This window comes from Lissotriton vulgaris, assembly GCF_964263255.1.
Source record: "Lissotriton vulgaris chromosome 8 unlocalized genomic scaffold, aLisVul1.2 SUPER_8_unloc_1, whole genome shotgun sequence".
NCBI classification, from domain to species: Eukaryota; Metazoa; Chordata; class Amphibia; order Caudata; family Salamandridae; genus Lissotriton; species Lissotriton vulgaris.
In genome coordinates, this window is record NW_028240615.1 from 861,084 (window position 1) to 882,570 (window position 21,487).

The following is a 21,487-nucleotide window of genomic DNA, read 5'->3' on the forward strand; positions in this document are numbered from 1 at the left end:
CTGATAAATACCTGACCTCCCAACCCATGGGACGCCTGGGAGTACCCAAGATTCCCAAATATTGTAGCTTATGAAATTGTAAGTGCCCAAACACCAATGTCGAGTTTGGGCACAATTTGCATTCTAAAAGCAGTCCTACAACACAGGGTAGCTTTTAAACTGACCTCAGGTTTCAGGAGTGCAAACATGCAAGTGCAGAAAGGGCTGCTGGCCTCTAAACTGCCATTCCCTATTATATAGTAGGGACTTAAAGATAATTTCAATCCCCCTGCCCTATTATGTACTAAGTCCTTATAGGACTGGTCATGCCAATCATAGGGGTAACTTAACCCATAGTGCACCCTAGTGCATGTAGGCGTTTCCACTGTATTCTAAATGTCTCTTTCAGCATAGCACTGGCCCTAAGCCTGGTTAGGCAGAGTGTGGGGTAAGTCAGATTCAGTTACCACCAGTACCAGTCAGCAAAAATGTTGGAGATGCCCAGGACACAGGATGACTTTGCAGGGAAGCAAGCTTTTTAACAAAGGCTTTATTACAAAAGCCTTTAGACCAAAAGCAGGATCATGACGACATCATTAGAATGCACATCAGTATGCCAAAACGTATAATAGCACAAAGCTGGCAGTTTTAAGCTAAGAGAAGGGATGGGTTTAGATTGAGGGAAGGGGCGGGTTTAAGGTGAAGGGAAGGGGGCGAGTTTAGGGTTAAGGGAAGGGGCGGTTTAAGGTTAAGTGGAGGGTAGGGTAGGTTTTAGGTTAAGGGAAGGGGTGGGTTTAGGTTAAGGGAAGGGGTGTCTTTAAATAAAGAGAAGGGGTGGTTTAAGGTTAAGGGAAGGAGTGGTTTTAGGGCTAAGGAAATGGGTGATTTTAGGGATATGGGTGTGAGGGGCGGTTGTTATGGCTAAGGGTGTGGGGCGGTTTTTAGGACTAAGAGTGTGGAAGGGTTTAGGGACAAGGATATGAGGAAGTTTTAATTTAATTAAAAAAAAAAGAAATCCGCAGCATCCCTGAGATGAAGTGGCGCCCCTGAGGCATAAGTAAAAAACAAGCATCTTCCATTACTCGGGAGATGGATGAGGCATGTACGACGGACTGTCCTGGAGTCAGCCCCACAACAAGACTTTCCCACAAAAAACAAAAGACACTGGTGAGATTGGGGCATTAGTTGTCTTTGAACGTTAGTTTGCACATTATGTGCCATCGTAAAAATGTAGCTCGTTAAAAAAGTAGGTGTGCTAAAAACAAACTTTGCACTAGTGCATTTGTTACAAGAGCTTTCGGCCTAATGACTTTCGTTCATAAATCATACCTTCGACTTTGCAACATAGCCGTTCCTCCAAACAAAAGGTGATGACTTACTAACCTACATCATGGTAGTCCTCATCAGTTAAGTGGAAAAACTTGGAAAGTCCATCTGCATAGGCAACCCCAGGTCTGTGTTCCACTATTAAGTCCATTCCCTGTAAGGAAAAGGACCACCTTAACAGCTTGGGATTATCCCCTCTCATCTGCATGAGCCATCTGAGAGGCCTGTGGTCACTCTGAACAAGAAAGTGAGTCCCAAAGAAATATGGTCTCAACATTTTCAGGGACCAAACCACGGCAAAAGCCGCTCTCTCTAGGACACTCCACCTCTGCTCTCTGGGAAGAGTTCTCCTGCTAATAAAGGCAACTGGCTGATCAAGGCCCTCTTCATTTAACTTTGACAACACTGCCCTAATGCCTTGCTCCATAGCATTCGTCTGATCCGCAAATTCTTTTGTGTAGTCAGGGGCCAGCAACACTGGTGCTGAAAACACATTTCACCTTTCAGTGTGTCAAAAGCCTTCTTACACTCTGGGGTCCAATCCACCTTTATGGGCCTCTTCCTAGAAGTGAGTTTGGTTAGGGGCCCTACAATGGTCCCATAATTTTGAAAACAAACCTTCTATAATACCCTGTCAGTCCAAGGAATGCAATGGCCAGAGTCTGGTAACAGGACCTGCCCAATCCAAAATATTTTGAACCTTAGCCTGGAGAGGCTGTACATGGCCTCCACATAACTGGTGGCCCAGGTACTCCGCAGAACCCTGCCCTATTTGGAACTTGCCTTAATAGTCAGGCCTGCCTGATGCATGGCCTGAAGCACTTGCCTTAGGTGGCTTAAGTGATCCCCCCAATAGAACTGTAAACAGCTATATCATCCAGATAAGCTGCACTGAACAGGTCAAGGTGGCAAGTGCATTCTGTAAGTCAAAGGGCATTACCTTGAACTGATAATGTACCTCTGGTGTAGGGAATGCTGACCTCTCCTTTGCTTCATCCGTTAGGGCAATCTGCCAATAACCTGAAGTCAAATCAAAAGTACTCAGGTACTCAGAAGACCATAACCTGTCAATGAGCTCTTCAGCTCTAGGTATAGGGTGAGCATCAATCTTTGAGACTGCATTCTAATCCTCTGTAGTCCATGCAGAACTCCTTTGGTCCCCCCTGGGGATTAGGTTTGGGCACCAGCGCCACAGGACTGGCCCATGTACTTTCACACATTCAATTACCCCAATTCCAGCATTTTAGCATCACTATGTCCTATGGCATCCCACTATGAGCAGAAGATATCTGTGCTGCAGTTGGACGACCTCCGTTAAAGAAGCCACATCGCAGAACTGGAGGCCCTTATCAACCTGGAGGCCACTACTGTTAGAGATGCAACATCACAGGTGAATTGACCTTGAAACTCACACTGCTATACCTGAGCACTTGTCAGCACCCTGCCTGGGAAGCTGAAACTGCCAAAAGTGATGCTCAAAAGGCTTGCTGCAGTGATTTTGTTCATAAGCCCCCATACAAGTACAAGGTTGACCCTGCAGCCCCAGGAAAATAGAAGCTATGTTGCGAGGAAGGGCATACAAATAAAACCTGTAGTGCATCTAGAAATGCAAAGCCATCCAGCAGGTAAAAGTGAGGCTTAGCTTGCACCAAGGATGAGAGACTAGAATGCACAGAATAATCTGCCATGTTGACTTAAGACTGTTTGCCAGAGTGAGTGCAAGTTGTGCATCTGATCAATGGAATAACTTGAAGCAACTTGCACCTCTGACTAACTAATGCCTATGACTACCGTATTCCGGGGACTATAGTCCTTAGAAATCACCTAGAGCAGGGAGAAAGTACTTGACGTGGGTTGCAGGGACTTACCGAAAACTGTAACCACAATTAAAATCCTGTAATTTCAATTCCTATTGAATTGTGTAATATTTCATTTTGCTGTGAGAATAAATCACTTCCTTAAATAAAAGATACGTACTGGGCTGGACAATACCTTATTATTAATGCTGGTTGACAGTTGAGTTTTGAGCTCTTGTCCTTCAGGTGACCTCCCTGGAAAGTCTTGCATGCTTGCCCTCAAGTGCAGAAAGTGTTGTACTTGGCCCAATTTGCTGAACCACAGAAGAACTAACCCCAGGACATTGTGGCAAAGGATGTACGTTGTTACGATGCGTGGTATTACCACGCGTACCATTACAACACGTATTTTACAATGTAAGTCGTTACCACGACTTGCGCTGTAGGGGTGCGGACTTAGGAATAGTTTAAATTACTATTCCAACACCAGCCTACGTACAGTAGGGAAGGTGTTGGAATAGTAAATCTACTATTCCTTGTCCTTTAGCGCCCTCCAGCGCAAGTCGTGGTTACGACTTGCGTTCTAAAATACGCGTTGTAACGGTACTGCGGGGTAACATCCGCGTCGTAAAGGATGTTCCCCTGTGGCGAACTACCTCAACTTCCACCATTGGGCCCTGTCTGCACTGTTCCCCACCCACCACCCTGAGAGGGTCAGATACACATTACTATGGCAAGCTTTCACTGTACATCATCATGAGATTCACACCTCCTCCTGTTGTGGTGAATGGACAAGTTGGAAACTGTATAACCACAAGACTTGAGTTTTGAGGATGGGATACACCATCAGAAATGTGATAGAGGTCCCGTCTGCCGAATTACAAGTGCATTACAGCCTACAGCACTTGGAATATAGCAGATGGAATTTTTACCACGTTTTGACGGAGTATCACTTCCACCAACTCTAAATAATGTCCTTGGTTTTAAATTCTAGCCTTCCTATGCAGCCAAATTGAGTGGTCATGGGCTATCATTTTTTGAGGATATTGTTCTAGTCCCTTTTCTGACCGGAAAAAGAGCACTTATAATGAGGCTTAACGGAGCAAGCCTATGATAAGAAAAGTGGACTAAAACCCCAATACACTTGACATCAACCCTAGGGAAAAATGTCTACTCACCAAAATGCAGAACAGTTAAAAAGTTATACGTCTAACACTTCACTCTTGATTCACTCACTTGTCTAGGTTATTTAATCTCAGGCAAATGGCAAATCATGTCCTTCGTAGGTCTGCTTATCTGCACTTTCATAAGAGCTTTCAAACAGGTTCAGTAGAGGAAACCGACATCAAAGATATACTTACATTTCTGGTCCTGAGCCAAGGTTTGATTCACACATGAATATGATTTTAGCATATTTTTAAATGGGTGTGGGTATAAGAACCATATAATGCGCCACTTTCCCCAGTGAATGAAACACCATAACATACTGCCTAGTTGAAAGTTCGGATTTGTTATTCGATGTTATGATGTGTGAAAATATCAGCTTTCCAACACATTCCAGAGCGGCGGTAAATGTATCAAAAGCAGTAACGGTCGGTGGTGGGAGTGCTGCCGGGCGGTGACGTGGGTGAGTAGGGGCAGTGTGGGGGGTAGTAAACAACGGAATACGGCCAAAAACAGGTAAGTAAACATAAAAAAAAAAATTTAAAAATTGTTGCGCGCACTGCATCGCCAATCGCGATGCAGTGCTCGCAACGCAATTTGTTTTATTTATTTTTATGTTTACTTACCTGTATTTGTCTGTATTCCGTAGTTTACTACCCCCCACCCTGCCCCTCCCCCACCCCACGTCACCGCCTGGCAGCACTCCCACCACCGACCGCTACTGATCAAAAGGTTTTTGAAGTCACAAAGTTGGATTTTCATTTTCTAGAATCAGTACAATTATTCCAACTCATTACTCTGCTGTAGGAGTTTCAGGTTATTGACTGCAGGAGCATACTGCCCATGAACTCAGTTTAGCTTACGCTAAAGGACAAAGGTTACGGAATGCTTGCAAAAGTCTGGCTCACTGGTGATTATGACTTTTTGCAGAACAGCGTCCTAAATGTGATGAATGTGCCCATACAAGAGACAAGGACTTGGTATGCCACAGGAATCAAGCTGCATGTCAAGAATGAGTCTTAACATGGCCACAATGGGTCGTACTTTCCCATTCAAAGGGGACCTGGTATTTTCCTACTGAATCAGGACCAACTTCGCTTGCAGTAAGCTGATCCCTTTCTGGAATAGCACAGTGAAATTCACATAGGGCTTATACGATGCAACAGCAAGTGGCTGAGCTTCTTGCAAGCATCCTACATTCATGGGTACGCAAGAGGTCTAAATACCCGAACATATGTTTTATTTTCCACCTGTTGTCTAAGCAATTGCTTTTTAAACATTTATCCCTAAAGTGTCTACTGGCTAACTGTTCTGAAGTGGGGGGTTCTTGGAGGAACAGGCAGGCTTCAAGAGAAGCTTTCATTGAAAAACGTTCCCCAGGCATTACATATTTTAGTTTATCTGATGATGTGAAATGTTCTTATCTAAGCATGTTTTGCATGGTACCAATAGATTACACAACATTATCATTCAAGTAACCATAAATCACGTCTGAAGAATCTGAGCACATGAGTTAGGGATGTTATGCACAAAACTATATGCATCTGATGATGTATTATAATATATGGGCACAAATCTAATTTTCTAAACATTTGTTGTGGTTGCACAAGTGAACCACTAAAGTTAAATCAAATGTATATGAGTGAATATGAATGCAGTATCTAATCGATGCAGAGATGTCATGACAAGGGATTTTTCTCATATGCTGTTTTTTGTATGCTTATTTTTCATTTTTGTGTACCGGTGTTCCCTTTTTTTAGTTTCGTTTATGGGTCTTGGTTGGGATGTAAGTAAGCAAGTTTTAGGCAATCTAGTTTTAAATTTGTGGCAACATTTAGGAGGCGTCTGGCGTTGACTCTTTGCAGTGAATCTGTATGTGATGTTAACATCAAATCGATTTGTGAACTTCATAAAAAAAACTTTGAGGAACAATTTATTTTAATCAAGTGGCAGAAGTAAACGGTTTGTCACTGGTCATCCATTAAATATTTAACTGGAGATATAATTATATATTTTATGCACCAATAACATATTTTCATCTATCAGGGTGAGCTTAATTCCATAAAAGTAAGATATTTGGCGACTGTGTAGGAAAACTTCACTTTTGCAAAAAATTATTCACAGATAAGGGTTTTTTTCTGAGAAAACTGACACAAAAGTTTAGTTGGGAAGAAATTTATTACATTCATTTCAACCTTTAGCAAGAGAAAGTCAGTCATTTATTGGAACATTTTGTAAAATCCTTAACAGAGTCATTGCACAGGAAAGTACAATGCAACAGCCAATTTTCTATTGTTTGTACAAAAGCTTAGGCACACAGGTAATCGTAGATAAGCCCTTCAAAAGAGCAGTGCAGGTCACAGTAAAAAACTAGACCTTGAGCAAGGCACTTCATATCACATGAAATAACATGGAAGGCACCACGTTTATTTACACAAATAAGTTTACCTGAACTTTAAATTTCAATGACGGTGCACAACGTAATTTTGAAACAGAAACTGAATACTTGCGATTTGTATAAGTGCGTTGGTCAGCAAAGCAATTGGCGGCATTCAGGACAAGCATTCAAATCCTACATGCCCACCAGTAGTATTGTGGAGCAGATTATAATTGCCCTGGTAATCCAGATGAAGTCAATAATGGGAGTTACTTGCAAAACAACTCTACCAACAAACACTGAAAAACACGTATCACAGAAGTTGTTTTATTTCTTCACTTATCAACTATGCTTTAAATCCACACCTTCACTGCCAAGACTGCATAAATATGTCAAGAAAATGTATTTAAGAAAGTAAAAAAACCTACAAAGATGTACGCTGAATGTATTCAGTTTTTGAATAGCATAAACGTAATGGAAAACAGAATTTGGAAAATAAATTGTAAGTACACTTTAATTGCTCCTTCTGAGAGGAAAAGGTTACATGATTTTAGGTTATCCTTGGGCTCTGCAGTTAAAATAACAAATGAAGAGGTTAGGGGGCGAAGAGATAGATAGATAGATAGACAGACAGACAGACAGACAGACAGACAGACAGACAGACAGACAGACAGACAGACAGACAGACAGACAGACAGACAGACAGACAGACAGACAGACAGACAGATAGATAGATAGATAGATAGATAGATAGATAGATAGATAGATAGATAGATAGATAGATAGATAGATAGATGAAAAGCTGTCTAAAAACCGCAGCAGGTCTAAAACTATTGTAGCTCTAAAACTAACTAAACTGAACAGAAATCTAGTTGGACTAACACAATTTAGCTGAAGTTGGATATTGGGACCCAGATGTCTTGGGAACTTCTTGTGCACCCTATTAAAGTATTATGAATATTACACCAACTAACATTTGAATTTAGGTGAGGCAGCACAACAGTCCCAGAGATGACATATGTTAATTTCCTTAAGGAATTTACTAAAGCAAAATGCCTCTAATTATTAACAAGCTTCAATTTTTGGGGAAGGGTGGATATCCAGGGCAACTGGAATGCAGAGTTCACACTGCCTTCTCTGGGTTTGATTGCAGGTCTTGCCATACATGGAACACATGGTTTTTCATGAGCTTAGGCACAAGGTCTCTGGAACAGGATATCTGAACTTTACACTGAAATTGATAATATTTACATCATCACCAAAACAAGTGCAGATGCAATAACATTCAAAACAAATGTAAATGAAATCTGCCTATTTTATAAAAGTTCACACTATTCTATTCAAATGTATATTCCCTGGGATGATGCACAATTAAAAACTTAAAAAGTCAACACTTCAGCTACCACATCAAAACCCAATGTCATGCCCTCAAAAAGAGCTTTAAAACGGATATTCTCTTAACGCCTCCTAAAAGATATGAGCAACTGGATGTAGTGTGCCTTATCAATTCTATTAAAAAAGAGCCTCCTCCAAAGTGGTCACTACTGTTCTTTTCTTTTTTTTAAAGCAGGCAAGGGGGTGCTGCTGTACAAAATTTCACTGGTAGAGGTGGCCTATTACAGTTACTGCTCTGACCAAGTCTTGTAGGAAATGAGCGAGGGAAAAGAAAACAGTAGACTTGAATTCTGGGGATTTGTGCTCCCGCAACACAACTTTAAAGACATCCCACTCTTAGCAGCGCACAATTATTATTATTGTTTTAAACACGTCTTGCCTTTCAAAGATTCATCAGGCTGATGCTTCTCTGAGAAATTGGTTTGTGGATGGCGAGGGGGGGGGGGGGGGTGTCGGAGGGATTACAAAATGGAAGTGAGCATAAGGGAGGCAGTCTTGGACACAGACATCCCACATGCTCAACATGTGTTGGCACACACACACACACACACACACAGATCTCTCCATTAAAATGATTGTGACCATCATCACTCCATTACATATCCCCACTCTCTCTGCCCTAAATGAATGTTCACAACATTTTAAGAACACATTAAAAACATCCCCCCCCCCATAAAATCAAGGTCTTCCGCAGTAGGTCATCAAATCAAATCGGTTTCCACTGTTGCGTGCAGATCATCATTCCAGAAGAGTGCGTCGGACTTAAGTGGAAAGAAAGAGAAACATATAGTTAGAACCATGTCATTAGAACCATGGAGTAAGGGTCACTAGTTAATATGTGTTCACAAGGTAAGGTTTACCCGATTACTCCATGTCACCAAGGATTCAATGCTCTGGTCATAGCATCTTCATTTACAACATATTTCAATTGTGTTAGTTAATTGGATCAGGTGAAGTGAACCAGTGCTACAACTCCCAGAAGGCAGTATGGTGTTAAACTACACACCAGAGCCCCAATTAAACATCAGGCGCACTGTTTTGGTTTGTGCCATGGCACACCCATAACTCAGTGCAGCGGATATGACCACACAATTGCAAATCAAAAAACACATTGTCCTCAGTGCAGGTGCAAACTGTCAGTTCAGAACCGGAGACACCTGTTAGATTTACTTTCATTCTGTCTACTGAAGTTAACATGTTGGGACACAAGATCCATGATTGGGATAGAGCATGCCTACCCATCCCATTACTGTTCAGTCCACTGAATGATGGGGATGGCCTGTGTACCCATTCATTGCATTTATTGCCAACGGCAACTGCAACAATATTTCACCATTGCCCAGATGTTCAGGTACAAGGATAGTCCCCTTCTATATGATATTGGGCCTCACATTCTTCACTATGTAGCATTTCATCATCAAAATGAAGCACTTTTCTCCAACAAATTAAAAGGGTCAAAAAGGAAAAAAGATAGCAAGAGGGGTGAATACCATCTATTATGACTTAAACCACAGATGGGGAAGATGCTGGTAACATATTGCAGTTGCAGCTAATATCTCACATTGGAGACCAGGCAATGTTCATGATATTCTCAGAGCAAGAGAAATGAACTGTGGTTAGGGGTGGGGACAAGTTATCCTCTACACATTCAATGATGTAATCCTTTGGGGCTTTTTGGCAACAGGGTCCTTTCTGATGTAAGGCCAGGTTAGCAGACTACCTGTTGTCCCACAGGCAGACCATGTCAGAGTGCTCCATCGAGTAGCAAATGTTGCTTTCCTGTCGTTGGGTCAATCTGCTTTGGGTGCAAATATCCTTGAACTCTACCACTGCTGAGATGTAGCGTAAAGTTGGTGGCAGCTTTTACAAAAAGACGAAGGTCAGATCTAGAAAGGGATGCAATAAGGAACACCCCTACATATCTTAGAATAGCACATAATGATTTGGGTGTTGGCATAATGCTTATTTTTAAATTTAAGGAGGCAACTAAGTGTGTGGAGGATGGCACCATATGGACAAGGTAAATAATGGGGACAAGAAGTGAAAGAAAGGTTGTGGACTGTTTGAAAACTGGAAGTAGAAATATGTTAATTAGACACAGATAATCACGGTGAGCTAGCTTGCCGGAAGTCTGAAGGGGTCAGTGGGCCTAGAAAGGTTGACCAGAGTGCATTTGGTGAACTGATGTATTTTATGCAGTTGATCATGAATCAAGTTATTGGTGGAGCGGAAAACACAATGAGATGGATTCTGGAACAAGTGGCAATGCGGAAAGGTAGCAACCAACATGATATTGACAGTGATCCACACTTGACAAAAAGTAACCCCAAAGTAATATGGGAACAGGAAAAGGGGAATACGTTTTGCATTGAGCAACATGTGATCATTCAGTAACTTATGCTGCCAAGGCAGTGAGCCGTAACAGCTTGGAACAAGTCTCTAAAGCAGAATGAAGAAGAATATCTGAGTGCCAGGAAACATGGAACAGAGAAACATCAAACAAGTTTGCACAAAGGGAGAATAAGAAGGAACTCGGATAAAGTTTTTCTGGTGGGTGTCTAGTGAGGCCTTTGTAGAGTTGGAGGACAGCTGTTTAGCACTGACCTGCAAGGTAGGAGAAGAGCAGGGAGAGTGGAGCATCACTAAACTTTCATTTAGAGTAAGTATTTCAGTAAGAGTATATCGTAATGGACTGTACTGACAGTGGTGGAGAAATCGAGAAGGTGTGAAGAGTACTATAGATGGAGGTTATATAGTGTATACATACCACACATCACTTAAGAACATGCCTTTGTACAGATTATTGGAGATAGAAGACTTGAAAAAAATGCTTTAGGGCCATTGAAAGTAGCAGTCATTTTGAATCAGTTGCTGCACGCGAGGCCCATGGATTCATCAGAACATTGGAAGACAGGGAGTTTCTTTTCATGACATAATGTGCCAGGTGGACATTTTGTATAACTAACTACAAAAGTGGGAAATAGATGCCTTATATGTACAAAGAACAACAACAGATTTTGTCACCACATCACCCATGTAAGGGCATCTGTTGACAATCTAAATGCTAGACTGCCAGTGGAATCTAAGTTTTCAAGCCACAGAACTGATTTAAAGGTCTTGGTCCAAGTTGCCAAAGAAGTTTGTGATACTATCATTGCCCACACCAAAGAACGCTTTGAATTTACCAAACATCTTATGAGGGCTGCTTTACTCCTAAGTGACCACTTTGACAGACAGGACAGATCATTTCCAAATCAAATACTCAACAAAACTATAAAGGCATTTCCCATGCTAAACAAAGAAAGATTTAACTCTGAACTATCGATCATACATGAGAGGCATGAATTTCGAAGCGCTACTGGTGCCATTCCTTTATTCGGGTTATTTGTTGAAAACTATCTACAAGAACCATTTTCAGAGACTATGAATCTGTTGAAGATTCTGATCACCACATCCATGACCACAGCAGAGTCTGAGCGGTGTTTTTCAACTCTAAAGAGAATAAAAACAATCCTTTGGAACACTATGATAGAGATTCATCTGAATGCATTGGCCATGTTGTATATAGAAAAGGAACTCATCAGAGACATTCCAGACTTTAATAAGCGTACTATAGAGAAGTTTGTCACTTTTAAAGATTGGCGTGCAAAATTTCTGTGCAAAAAGTGAACATGAATTGACACCCCATAACCTTTTTGGAGGGTTTTGACTTATACAGCTAAATCACAATGACACATTTTCAGCATTTTCCTAGTGCTTTACAAATCACAATCAGTTGCTGTTATAAGCTTTTTGTATTCATCAAAAAGATATGAGCACTTTTCATTTTTCCATCCTTTGGGTTTGCATAGTTATTTTTTTGTGTGCGTGGTCTTTATTTGCCGATGTTACTTAAAAGTTTACATTTTGAATTACGGTTCTTCGTTTAATATTATTGTTCAAATATAAAGAGTGGAAACCAAGCTTTGTCACTATAAGATATTTGTGTTTATATAACAATATTTTCTTACCATGTTATCTACTGGGTGTGTTTTTATTTATTTGTTAATGTCAAATTTAAGTTTACATTGTATACTTTGTTTTTCTTTTGTACATTAAGGGTCTCATTAATGAGGCCCTTGTGCTGCAGGAATGTCACTTTTTGTGATGTTTCTTCGGTGCAGGAGCCTGTTCTATATTTACGAGGAAGCACTAAGCCACTTTATTTGGCTTAAGGCTGCCTCGTAAATATGGCCCCCTTTAAAGCAGTTTTCTGCATGCAATGGGTGTTGCTGGGGCATTCCCAACAATATCCATGGCTTTTTGACACTGCCCCCAGATTTACGAGAAATCTGTAATCTGAGGCAGCGCCAACAACTTACGCCACCCCAGGGGAGACGTAAGGGAGGCACAAGCACAACCTGGAAAAATATCTTTATTTCTCCTCGTTTTTTCCTTTTTTTATGTGTGTTGCCTTCTGCAGCACACAGAGAAAGAGGAAAAAGCCTCCTTTGATTGCCCGTAATGCAGGCACCCTTGCACCATGGTGCAACGGTGCCTGCATTGGCACACGGCTGCTTGTTGTGTGCCAGTGCAGGGGAAAAGGACAGGAATGAGCCGTATCTGATAGATACGGTGCATTTATGCCCTTTTCTTTTGCTCTAGGGCAGCGCAGCAGGAACGCCTGCTGTGCTGCCCTACAGCAAAACCTCATAAATGAGGCCTCGAATGCAAACTACTTTCTTCACCGATTTTTATTTTATTTATTGTTATGCTCTACATTTATATATGTTTTATTATTTATGTTTCAATTTAAAAAATAAACTTATTTTGTTTACTCCTTTTTCTCTATTGTCATTTTTGAAACTCTTTATAAACCATATCTGTTACTTTCACTATATGTTTTTACTATATCTCTGCTTTCCACCCAAAATCTTGTTTTCAGGTTTGTATGTTTTGCACCTCAATTTCTGTTATGTGGACCTTCTGTCTGAGTACATTTATAGTATATAAATGTTATATTTTACAAACTAAACACAGTTTCTGGAATATAATTTTGGTTTACCTGGCTAATGTACGGTGGTACCAAGGGTGTGAGCCTTGATGACTTTATCAATACATTAAAGAGGCAGAGATGTGTTACAGGTAGAAAACACTTAGTGGACCTGTTTCCAGTGGTTGTGTGTGCTTGGCTTGGGGGTCATTTTGCAAGCAGACCAGTTAGAGGATTGGGCACATTTTTTATATGTTTCTAATATTTTCATCTCACTTGAGCTTTAAAATGCTAAATTTAGACCCTGTGTTTTCAACAATTTGCAGTAAATATGTGGTGTAAAAGCCACCATTTGAATCCATGTTTTGAACATTTTCTTGCTGGGGGGGAACCTCCCCGCACCCTCCCTTTCCGGTTCGGGGTCACTCACTTTGCTCGCTCGTTATACTACGATACTATTTTTCGCCCCACCACTTTCAAAATTCACCAGCCCCCACTGAGCTTATGTACAATGTGCATGAAAGATCAGCCTATCAACGAGAGAAGGTGGTTTGGTGGGATGGATAGAAAGATGGCCAGATGGAGATAGATAGAAAAAAAGATGTACATACGTACATTTTTGTGCTTTTCTTGCACAAGAGAAATTGATATAAAAAAAATCATATTTTACAGGAAAAATCTAAATATGGGAAATACTTGATGGTTGATTGTGAAATATTGATTTCATCATTATAATGGCAAACTCAGCACCACCCTGCAGACCTTTAACATTGCCAGGGCTACTAGGATTACAAGGCAAAGAGGTCCAAATTATGTGCAAATTTATCTACATCACTTGGCAAAAATGCAAGCTAGTTGCACATTCAGGGTCATTTTTTATCCAACTGTGATAGAAGCAAAATATTTGGTGAAATTTGCAAATTATGTAGCAAATGCAGTAAATACACAATTATGTGGTAAATTCTGCAGCCACACAGTGACCTAAATTATTTGCCCCCTGTTTTATTAACAATACAAGAAGAACAATACAAAGCCCAAACATTCCAATGCTAATTAGTGCCCAATCATAGTTGAACTTCGAAGAAAACAACTGCCAACTGCTACAAAAACAAACATGCAACATAAAACTACATACGGGTACCATGTATAATATAGACCTATACTGCCATATCAGTGTTGTGATGACATTTACAAACTCTCGTCCTTCAGCCACATGGTTTATAATATCACAAGAACTCCACAGTGGCAATATTGGACCACATTACACAATTACCCGTTATGTAATCTACATATAAACATTATCTGGGCAGCAGTTTATGGAAGAGGAATTGTAAAGTACCAGAGAAGTAATTTCGGTTGAAACGGCTAGATCTGGAAAGTGTGTCAGATTTAAAATAAGGAAGTTTTATCATTAAAAGGGCAAAGGGGTAGAAAAGTGCATAGCTGTGGCTGGCCAATTACAGAAGGAGGTGAATTGTGCTAATGTGATTGATAGAGGGAACAATATAGGAGCCAAAAGAGAAAAATATCTAAAATGCAGAGAACTAGTTAGGGATGGAGAGCTAAGAGTGCAAGTGTGCGTGCACATGCACACAGGAGGGAAAGTATTTGAATTTGGGGAAAGAAGAGTAGAGAGAAAAAGTTTGTAAGTGCTGAGCAGATGGGGAACCAATATCTGGATATGTCAAGAGAATGAGGAAGTGGTCATAGGGTACAGGCGCTATTCAGAAATGGGTGGAATTTACAGATTTATGTGGTGATATACGTGCAGATAGCATGGTGTATTGATTCAATTGCTGTAGGTTGTTGTGAGTATAGATGTTGATGAAGCGAGCGATGATGGTGGAGAGGGTTTTCAAAGACAAGGCGAAATACTGCACTGTATGCACAAAGAAGGGCATTAGTGTAACTTCGGGAGAGGTCTGTGGGGCTTCTAGAATTTTGGCCTTTACTAGAATTGTGAGTAGCTCAGGTGGATTGTCAAAGTAGGGCCCATGGATGTGAGGCAGAATTAATGTCAGGGCATTACTAGTATCAAAGATGTAACGTTCTGTATGAGATTTGTGTTCTGAGACATCAGCTTGTTTGAAAAACTGCGGATGGAGCTTTTTTCAACCAATGCTTTGACAGTGCATGGATTCTAAACATGTAACTGGTGTCTCACTGGGAAACGGTGCAGTGGCCAAAATGTTGGTGATACATCAGTCGCGGCTGCTGCCCATTCAACGTAGTGGGGTAGCGCAGGAAAAATAAAAAAAAGAAATATCCTCTCTTTTTTTACAGCGTTTTATATAGCACAAACTTGACCCAAATCAGGTATCAGAGTGCTTAACATAGCACCGGTTGTGTTACATGAGGACAAATAAAATGTTTTTATCAGGCACAGGGAGATTAAGCGATTTGCCCAGAATCACAGGATGTTCAGCATCGTTGCCGAGACTCGAACCCAGTCCCCCTGATTCGAGGACAACTGCCATAGCCGTTAGGCCAACTCCTTACCTTCTGATTTCACGCCACACCTCGCTGATCCTCTGCTCTGCACCACAGTTCCTAAAATCACAGGCTCCCAGCTCAGCACGCAATCCCAGCTATTCTATCACACTGTTACTCCCAGCATGAGAGAAGCGCTGGGATTGGGCAGAGCAGAACGTTTTCACACTCCAGCTGGAACTGGGAGCCTGTCCTCCTGAGCCCTGCAGATATCTCAATGGAATAGCCTGGAGATATCCAAGTGCGAATGTCGGTTTGGCTGGCCGGCCAAACAGACATGCTCCCTTTCAGTGCCCACTACTCCTCCTCCCCCTGTTGGCGACACTGAGACCTTGCCCGCCCTGCCCCAGTCGTGGCAGACTCAGCAAACCCAGCAAAGTCAATGAAAAATAAAATAATAACAGTCTTTTATTATCATTTTAGTTTTCATTTTCTGCCTTTAAGCAGTTGGGTAAACATCCTCCGCCATAGCGATGGAGCCACCCCAGTGACATAGTACTATCCCTTAATTTCAGGGAACGCAATGGATTTGATTTCTCTAGCGTGTTAATTTCAATATTCAAGGAATAATAGTCACCTTGTGGTTCTGCTTTGTCTCCACTGTGTTGCTGCATGTTGACATTCTCCCCATCTACAACAAAAGAATAAAACACTTAGCATACCCTCTGTAAATAGATGTACAGGCGATTTAGTTCACTGCGGGTCCTCGCTGACAATTGATGTCCCCAAAGAAGCCAGGGACTAGAAACAAGAATAAAAGGCCAAATTGCACCATTACATAACTAAGACCTAAGTGAGCAACATAGCTCTACAAAAACATATCGCATGGTACCTGGGCGAGTCTTAATGCCTTACAGAAGACAAGAAGGGTGGTGGGCTATCACACTTCTTCAGACACAGAATTTCAATTTCACAGAAAGAAACATGGGGATGCTACCAAAAATGACAAACCTGAACTGGATGTATGACAGTGGGAAAAAGAGTACTGCTTTGAAAATAAACAGACAACACAAAGTGATGCAGCCTTACACAGGAATAGCTGATAATCATAGAAACAAGAGTCGAGACTGAGTTCAAGACATCACCTCCATTTATTGCTAAAGTAGATTCGGACGTTGTGGATGCTGAAAATGAAGAATATTTAAGTAGTGCTTTGGAGCAATCTAGTGAGGTTCACAAATTTGTTTGGAAATTCAGTCCCTCACATACATGCAACATATCTTTTCTAACTTCCATCTCAATCTTACTCTGTCTTCCGTCACACCCACCCAATACTATGATTGCTTTCACTGCACAAAAAGCAGTGGATTAAAAAAACATATATCACAGGGATCGATTATAACGCTGAGGAACGTGTATTTCATTCAATGGGGGGGGGGGAGGGGGGGGGGGGAGAAGGACTAGTCGTCTAATTTCCTTCTCTCCAGCTAATTCGTCACTATGTACACAAGTGCAGTTAAATAATAACAGCCCCAAGTACATTGTTACACCCCTACATGTGTCATTTGTTTATTCAGGAGCCTCTAAATGAAGGGTAACAGTTGATAGCTGTACTTCACAGACGTCAATTTTGTAAATTCCTTATTTCTATTATGCATTTTCTAACAAAGCAAAACATGTTTTGACTCAAACTGTGACCTCAAAATGAAAAATAAAAAAAATGCAGTATAGGTGGGCAGGGTTAGGGTATCATGACCCACTGGACCATGGGTGTTGGGGGGGGGGGGGGGGGGGTGCATGTGGGTGACTTTGGGTCCGCATGGGACCCCCCACCCCGGCCCAAATTTTTGAAAGGGTTCTGTGATTCTGCATGTGTCGACAGGAGCAAGTGATCGCCCTAGACTCCTTCAGGATGGATGGCTAGATGGATGGATGGAAATGGTGAATAATACGTACCCAGTAAGCATCTGCTTGTGGCATGTAATGTTTTTACATTTACATTTTACATTCACAAGCTTAGCATAATTCTGCCACCTAGTTTTGTTCTCGGAAGTGTGCAAGTTGTTTTTCTTGGAAGAAGTTCTTCGAGTCACGAGTTTAGCGACTCCTCCTCTTGCTTGGATTGCGCATCAACTCCATTGTTGGATTGTTTTCCGTTTGGCGGGTGAGGATGGTGAGAAAGGGTAGCGTATGCTATAGAGATGACCATGTAGTGAATGCATGATATATGTATAGAAATGCAAAGAGCACATGTCACAGAGAGGAGTGTGGGCGCATGTGAATCTACAGCACTACATGACACAAACAGATGCTTACTGGATAAGTAACATTCACCGTTTGATGGCATGTGTGGCTGTAGATACACATGCTTAGCATAGACTAAAAAGCAGTTCTCTCTGTAAGTGGTGATTAGCTTGTGCTTGGTGCATTTATTTAAAATAAAGAGCGTAATACTGTTTGATCAACATTTGCTTATTGTATTGCCATAACATCTACATAATAATGTTTTTTAAATGTATGTGGAGTAGTCCTTGTAGCGAATTTAATATATCAACTATGGGAATATTCCATATAAATGCCACAGAAACCCCTTTTCGTGTGTAGAATGGGCTCTTGGTGGGACAGGTGGTGCTCTTTTGGCTTTGGCATAACATGTTTGGACGCATTTAACTATCCGACGTGCAGTACCAGATTTGGAAATTGCTTTACCCTTATGTGGGTTTGAAAATGACACAATCAGTGGTTATGTTTTACGGAAAGATTGTGTTCTATCTATATAGAACATTAATGCTCCTTTGACATCTAATGTACGTAATGTTCTTTCAGCTACTGAATCTGGTTGAGGTAAGAATACAGGTAACTATATGGATTGTGCCATGTGAAAATGCGATATTACTTTAGGTAAGAATTCTGGGTTAGTTCTTAAAACCACTTTGTCTCGATGTACTTGAAAGAATGGTGCTTCTAAAGTTAATGCATGAATTTCTTCTACTCTTCTGAGTGAGGTAATTGCAATTAGAAAGGCGAGTTTCCATGATGGAAACCGCAATTGTCATGTACGCAATAGTTCAATATTTAAATTCCACATTGGCGTAGGCGGTGCTCAAGGTGCTTGAGGTGGAATAACTCTGAAGTCCTAGCAAAAAGGCTTTAATTACAGAAATTTTTATTAGAAAAGTTTGTTCTCTATTCTGAAGATATGCAGCTAGTACTGTAAAATGAATTTAATAAAGGTGAAAACCAAACCTGCATTTTGTAAATGAAGCATGTAGCCTATAATGTTTTGAGGAGATGCATGCATAGCATTAATGTCTTTTGAATGACAGTAATAAAAAAAAAGTTTCCACTTTACTGCATAGCATGCTCTTGTTGTGGGTCTTCTTGCCTCTTTTAGTATATCCATAAATTATTTTGGTAAGTTTAGGTATCCAATTTCTAAGACTTCAGGAGCCACAATCAAGGTTGAGAGATATGGGATTTGGGTGCAGTATTGCTCCTTTGTTCTGCTAATTACCTCACATATTATATCATTATTACCATATTCTATGATAACATTGATAACATCAATGCAACTTCTGAAATGACATCATTGATGACAGCACTATGCATTGCAGGAGTACTAGTTATAGTTACTGTAGGGCACAATTTAAAGAAACTAGAGATAACTACAATTGGGTAATTTTAGTGGTTTTGTTAGTTCAAAATGATATGAACAAGCTAACTCTCTCGATAGACATGGCAGTACACAACACAGGCTACACTTCAAGGCTCGTCTCCTTGTATCCAGACAACACAATAGAGGAAACAAACCTTTCTCCTTCACGGTGGAAAATAAAATATCACAGTAATGAATATGTTATACTTTTTACTGTTACTTATTACAGACCCAGTTACAGACACAACAGGAATGACATTAACTTGTGCATCAGGACTTAATATGGTGATCTCCATATCAACCAAGCAACTTATATCCCAAAGTACAGGACCCATGCAAATGTGTCCACTGGGTATGCATCGCCTTTAGGTGAAATTGTGATGTATGACCCTGACTCTACTTAGACATGAACCGCAATTCTAATATTTTGCACTTTCGCACATTAATCATTACCCTGGTCTTCCTCAATATCTTGTCCGTTGCATTTGAAGATACACGCACAAGGATGACCTCACAGCTTGTCAGGTTTATTTAATTTACTAGAGGCATTTACTAGATACAGTTTTGCCTAAGCAGGAAGCTTCATAGACAATGACATCATTGTGATATTTGTGCAATCGTCTCCTACTTTTCCTGCGCCTATACTGGGTCTTTTAAGCACAGTAAAGGACAATCTCTGTTCACAGAGATGTCTGGCTGGAGACCTGTAACTAGAAACCCAAGTAAATAAAATACTGAAACTCGTTCCAAGGAAAACAGCTTGACTCCTCACCTCCATCCCATCCCCTCTTCACTTCTCCACCTATCCAAGCTTCCATTCAACTCTTTCCTCTCAAGCAGTTTCTCAAGTACATTAGGCCTGGCTTGGGAGAATGCAACTAACCGACTCTGAGCCAGGCTCATAAAATGGTAAATGGAAGTAAACATTTGCAACACACATCAAATAATGCTTCCAAGTTCTTGTTTAAAGGGGCCATCCAGTAAAGGATGCCACTAGACATCTCAAATCCTCAGAAGATATAATCAAACAAAGCAACAAACTTGTATGTGAGGAAAACGCAGAAAGTAACATATATTGATCGGCAGGGATTGTGACTAGACCCTGACAAAGATGTTGCTATCATGACCAGATTCAGAAATCAGGAAGACAAGCAATTGATGATGAGGCAGCTGCTCTCTACTTGAGGTACAGTTATGCTGCTAAGAACCTTTCCATTCTTACAAGAAATGATCTAGGAGCTTAAAGCTAAAAGGTGAACCAAATAAGCAGATTATGAAGAGCTAGCTGGCAGAAATGTGATAAGTACAGGCAGAGAGAGTCAAACTTGGTGGAAGGATCTTTATTCCTAGGGCTGGCTGCCCAAGCCTTTGGTTATTAGCTACCAATGTGCCTGAAAGCCTGCGAAGGTAGGTAATGGTACTCTTGGCTATTAATTTTATGTATTTTTCTGCTGAAAACATATTTTTTTTACATACCTTAATGGTTGTCATTTTTGAAGAGATCTCTCTTGGTTTCAATGACCACCACATTTTTCAGAATGTAACTAGACTGCATCAACCTCAAGCAATTAGTAATTTTTTTCAAAACTTTTTTGGACAAGGAATTCATTTGTAAATTTGGAGGCATCTTTAAGAGGTAAGGGTAATACACTATAAGTACCGCAATTACATTTTCCTTCCACACAATAAAACAGTTTTGTTCCATGAAAAACGAAGATTAGCTGCAGCCATATTGTTCAAAGCCCCTCCCCATGGATATTCTTGTTTAGAGACAAAGCAACCCATTTAGATCCCTCATTCAAGGATGCCGTCTCAAAACTCAGACCTTTTTTTCTATTAACCCAGTCAAGAAAGTTTAATTACGGACTACTGCTTTTACGAGATTTTTAAGTGCCACTAATCTCCTGCCTCCTTTTATTCATAGAGATGTGGGAAAGACAACATTTTATTCTCCCAAAAGAGATCTGTGCATTAGAGCTGCTCTGCCTTGCCTAGGAATCCATTAAACCATATTTCTGGCTCAGCTTTTCCTGACCTATTCCAGTGGCAGATCTCATAACAGAATCAGTTCCATCAGGGATGGACGGACGAACAAACCGATCTTCTATCTACAGAGAAAAATAAAATGCAGCCATTCCCTCATCCCTTCATCACATTTGGTCGTTAGGTTCACTGGGCGAGGGCTTCATTAACTTGGTCAGAGATACAGGCTTAAGTGGAAGTAACCACATCAGATTTACTGCGAAGCTATGTTAACTGGTTTCAGGAGTTAGTTTGGAAAACAATCGTAGCCACTGACCAATGACTAGTGACAAACCGAATTCTGATAACCAGCAAAGGATAGAGAAAACAAACCCACAATGGCTTCAGCTATGAGAAGAAATCATGCAACA

At 40.8% G+C, this 21,487-nt stretch overlaps 1 protein-coding gene across 2 annotated transcripts in view; it reads right to left on the bottom strand.

Moving 5' to 3' along the window:
- Positions 1-6,424: 6,424 nt before the first annotated feature.
- The window catches only part of LOC147672953 (CD99 antigen-like), a 271,236-nt gene continuing 256,173 nt past the window's right edge, over positions 6,425-21,487 (bottom strand). For both annotated transcript variants that reach the window (XM_086947860.1, XM_086947862.1), the window contains 2 exons: positions 16,077-16,130; positions 6,425-8,798 (listed from right to left, as the gene is read on the bottom strand). In XM_086947860.1, the coding sequence (XP_086803986.1) occupies positions 8,776-8,798; positions 16,077-16,130 (77 nt within the window). In that variant the 3' untranslated portion in view covers positions 6,425-8,775. The remainder of the gene's footprint in view (positions 8,799-16,076; positions 16,131-21,487) is intronic.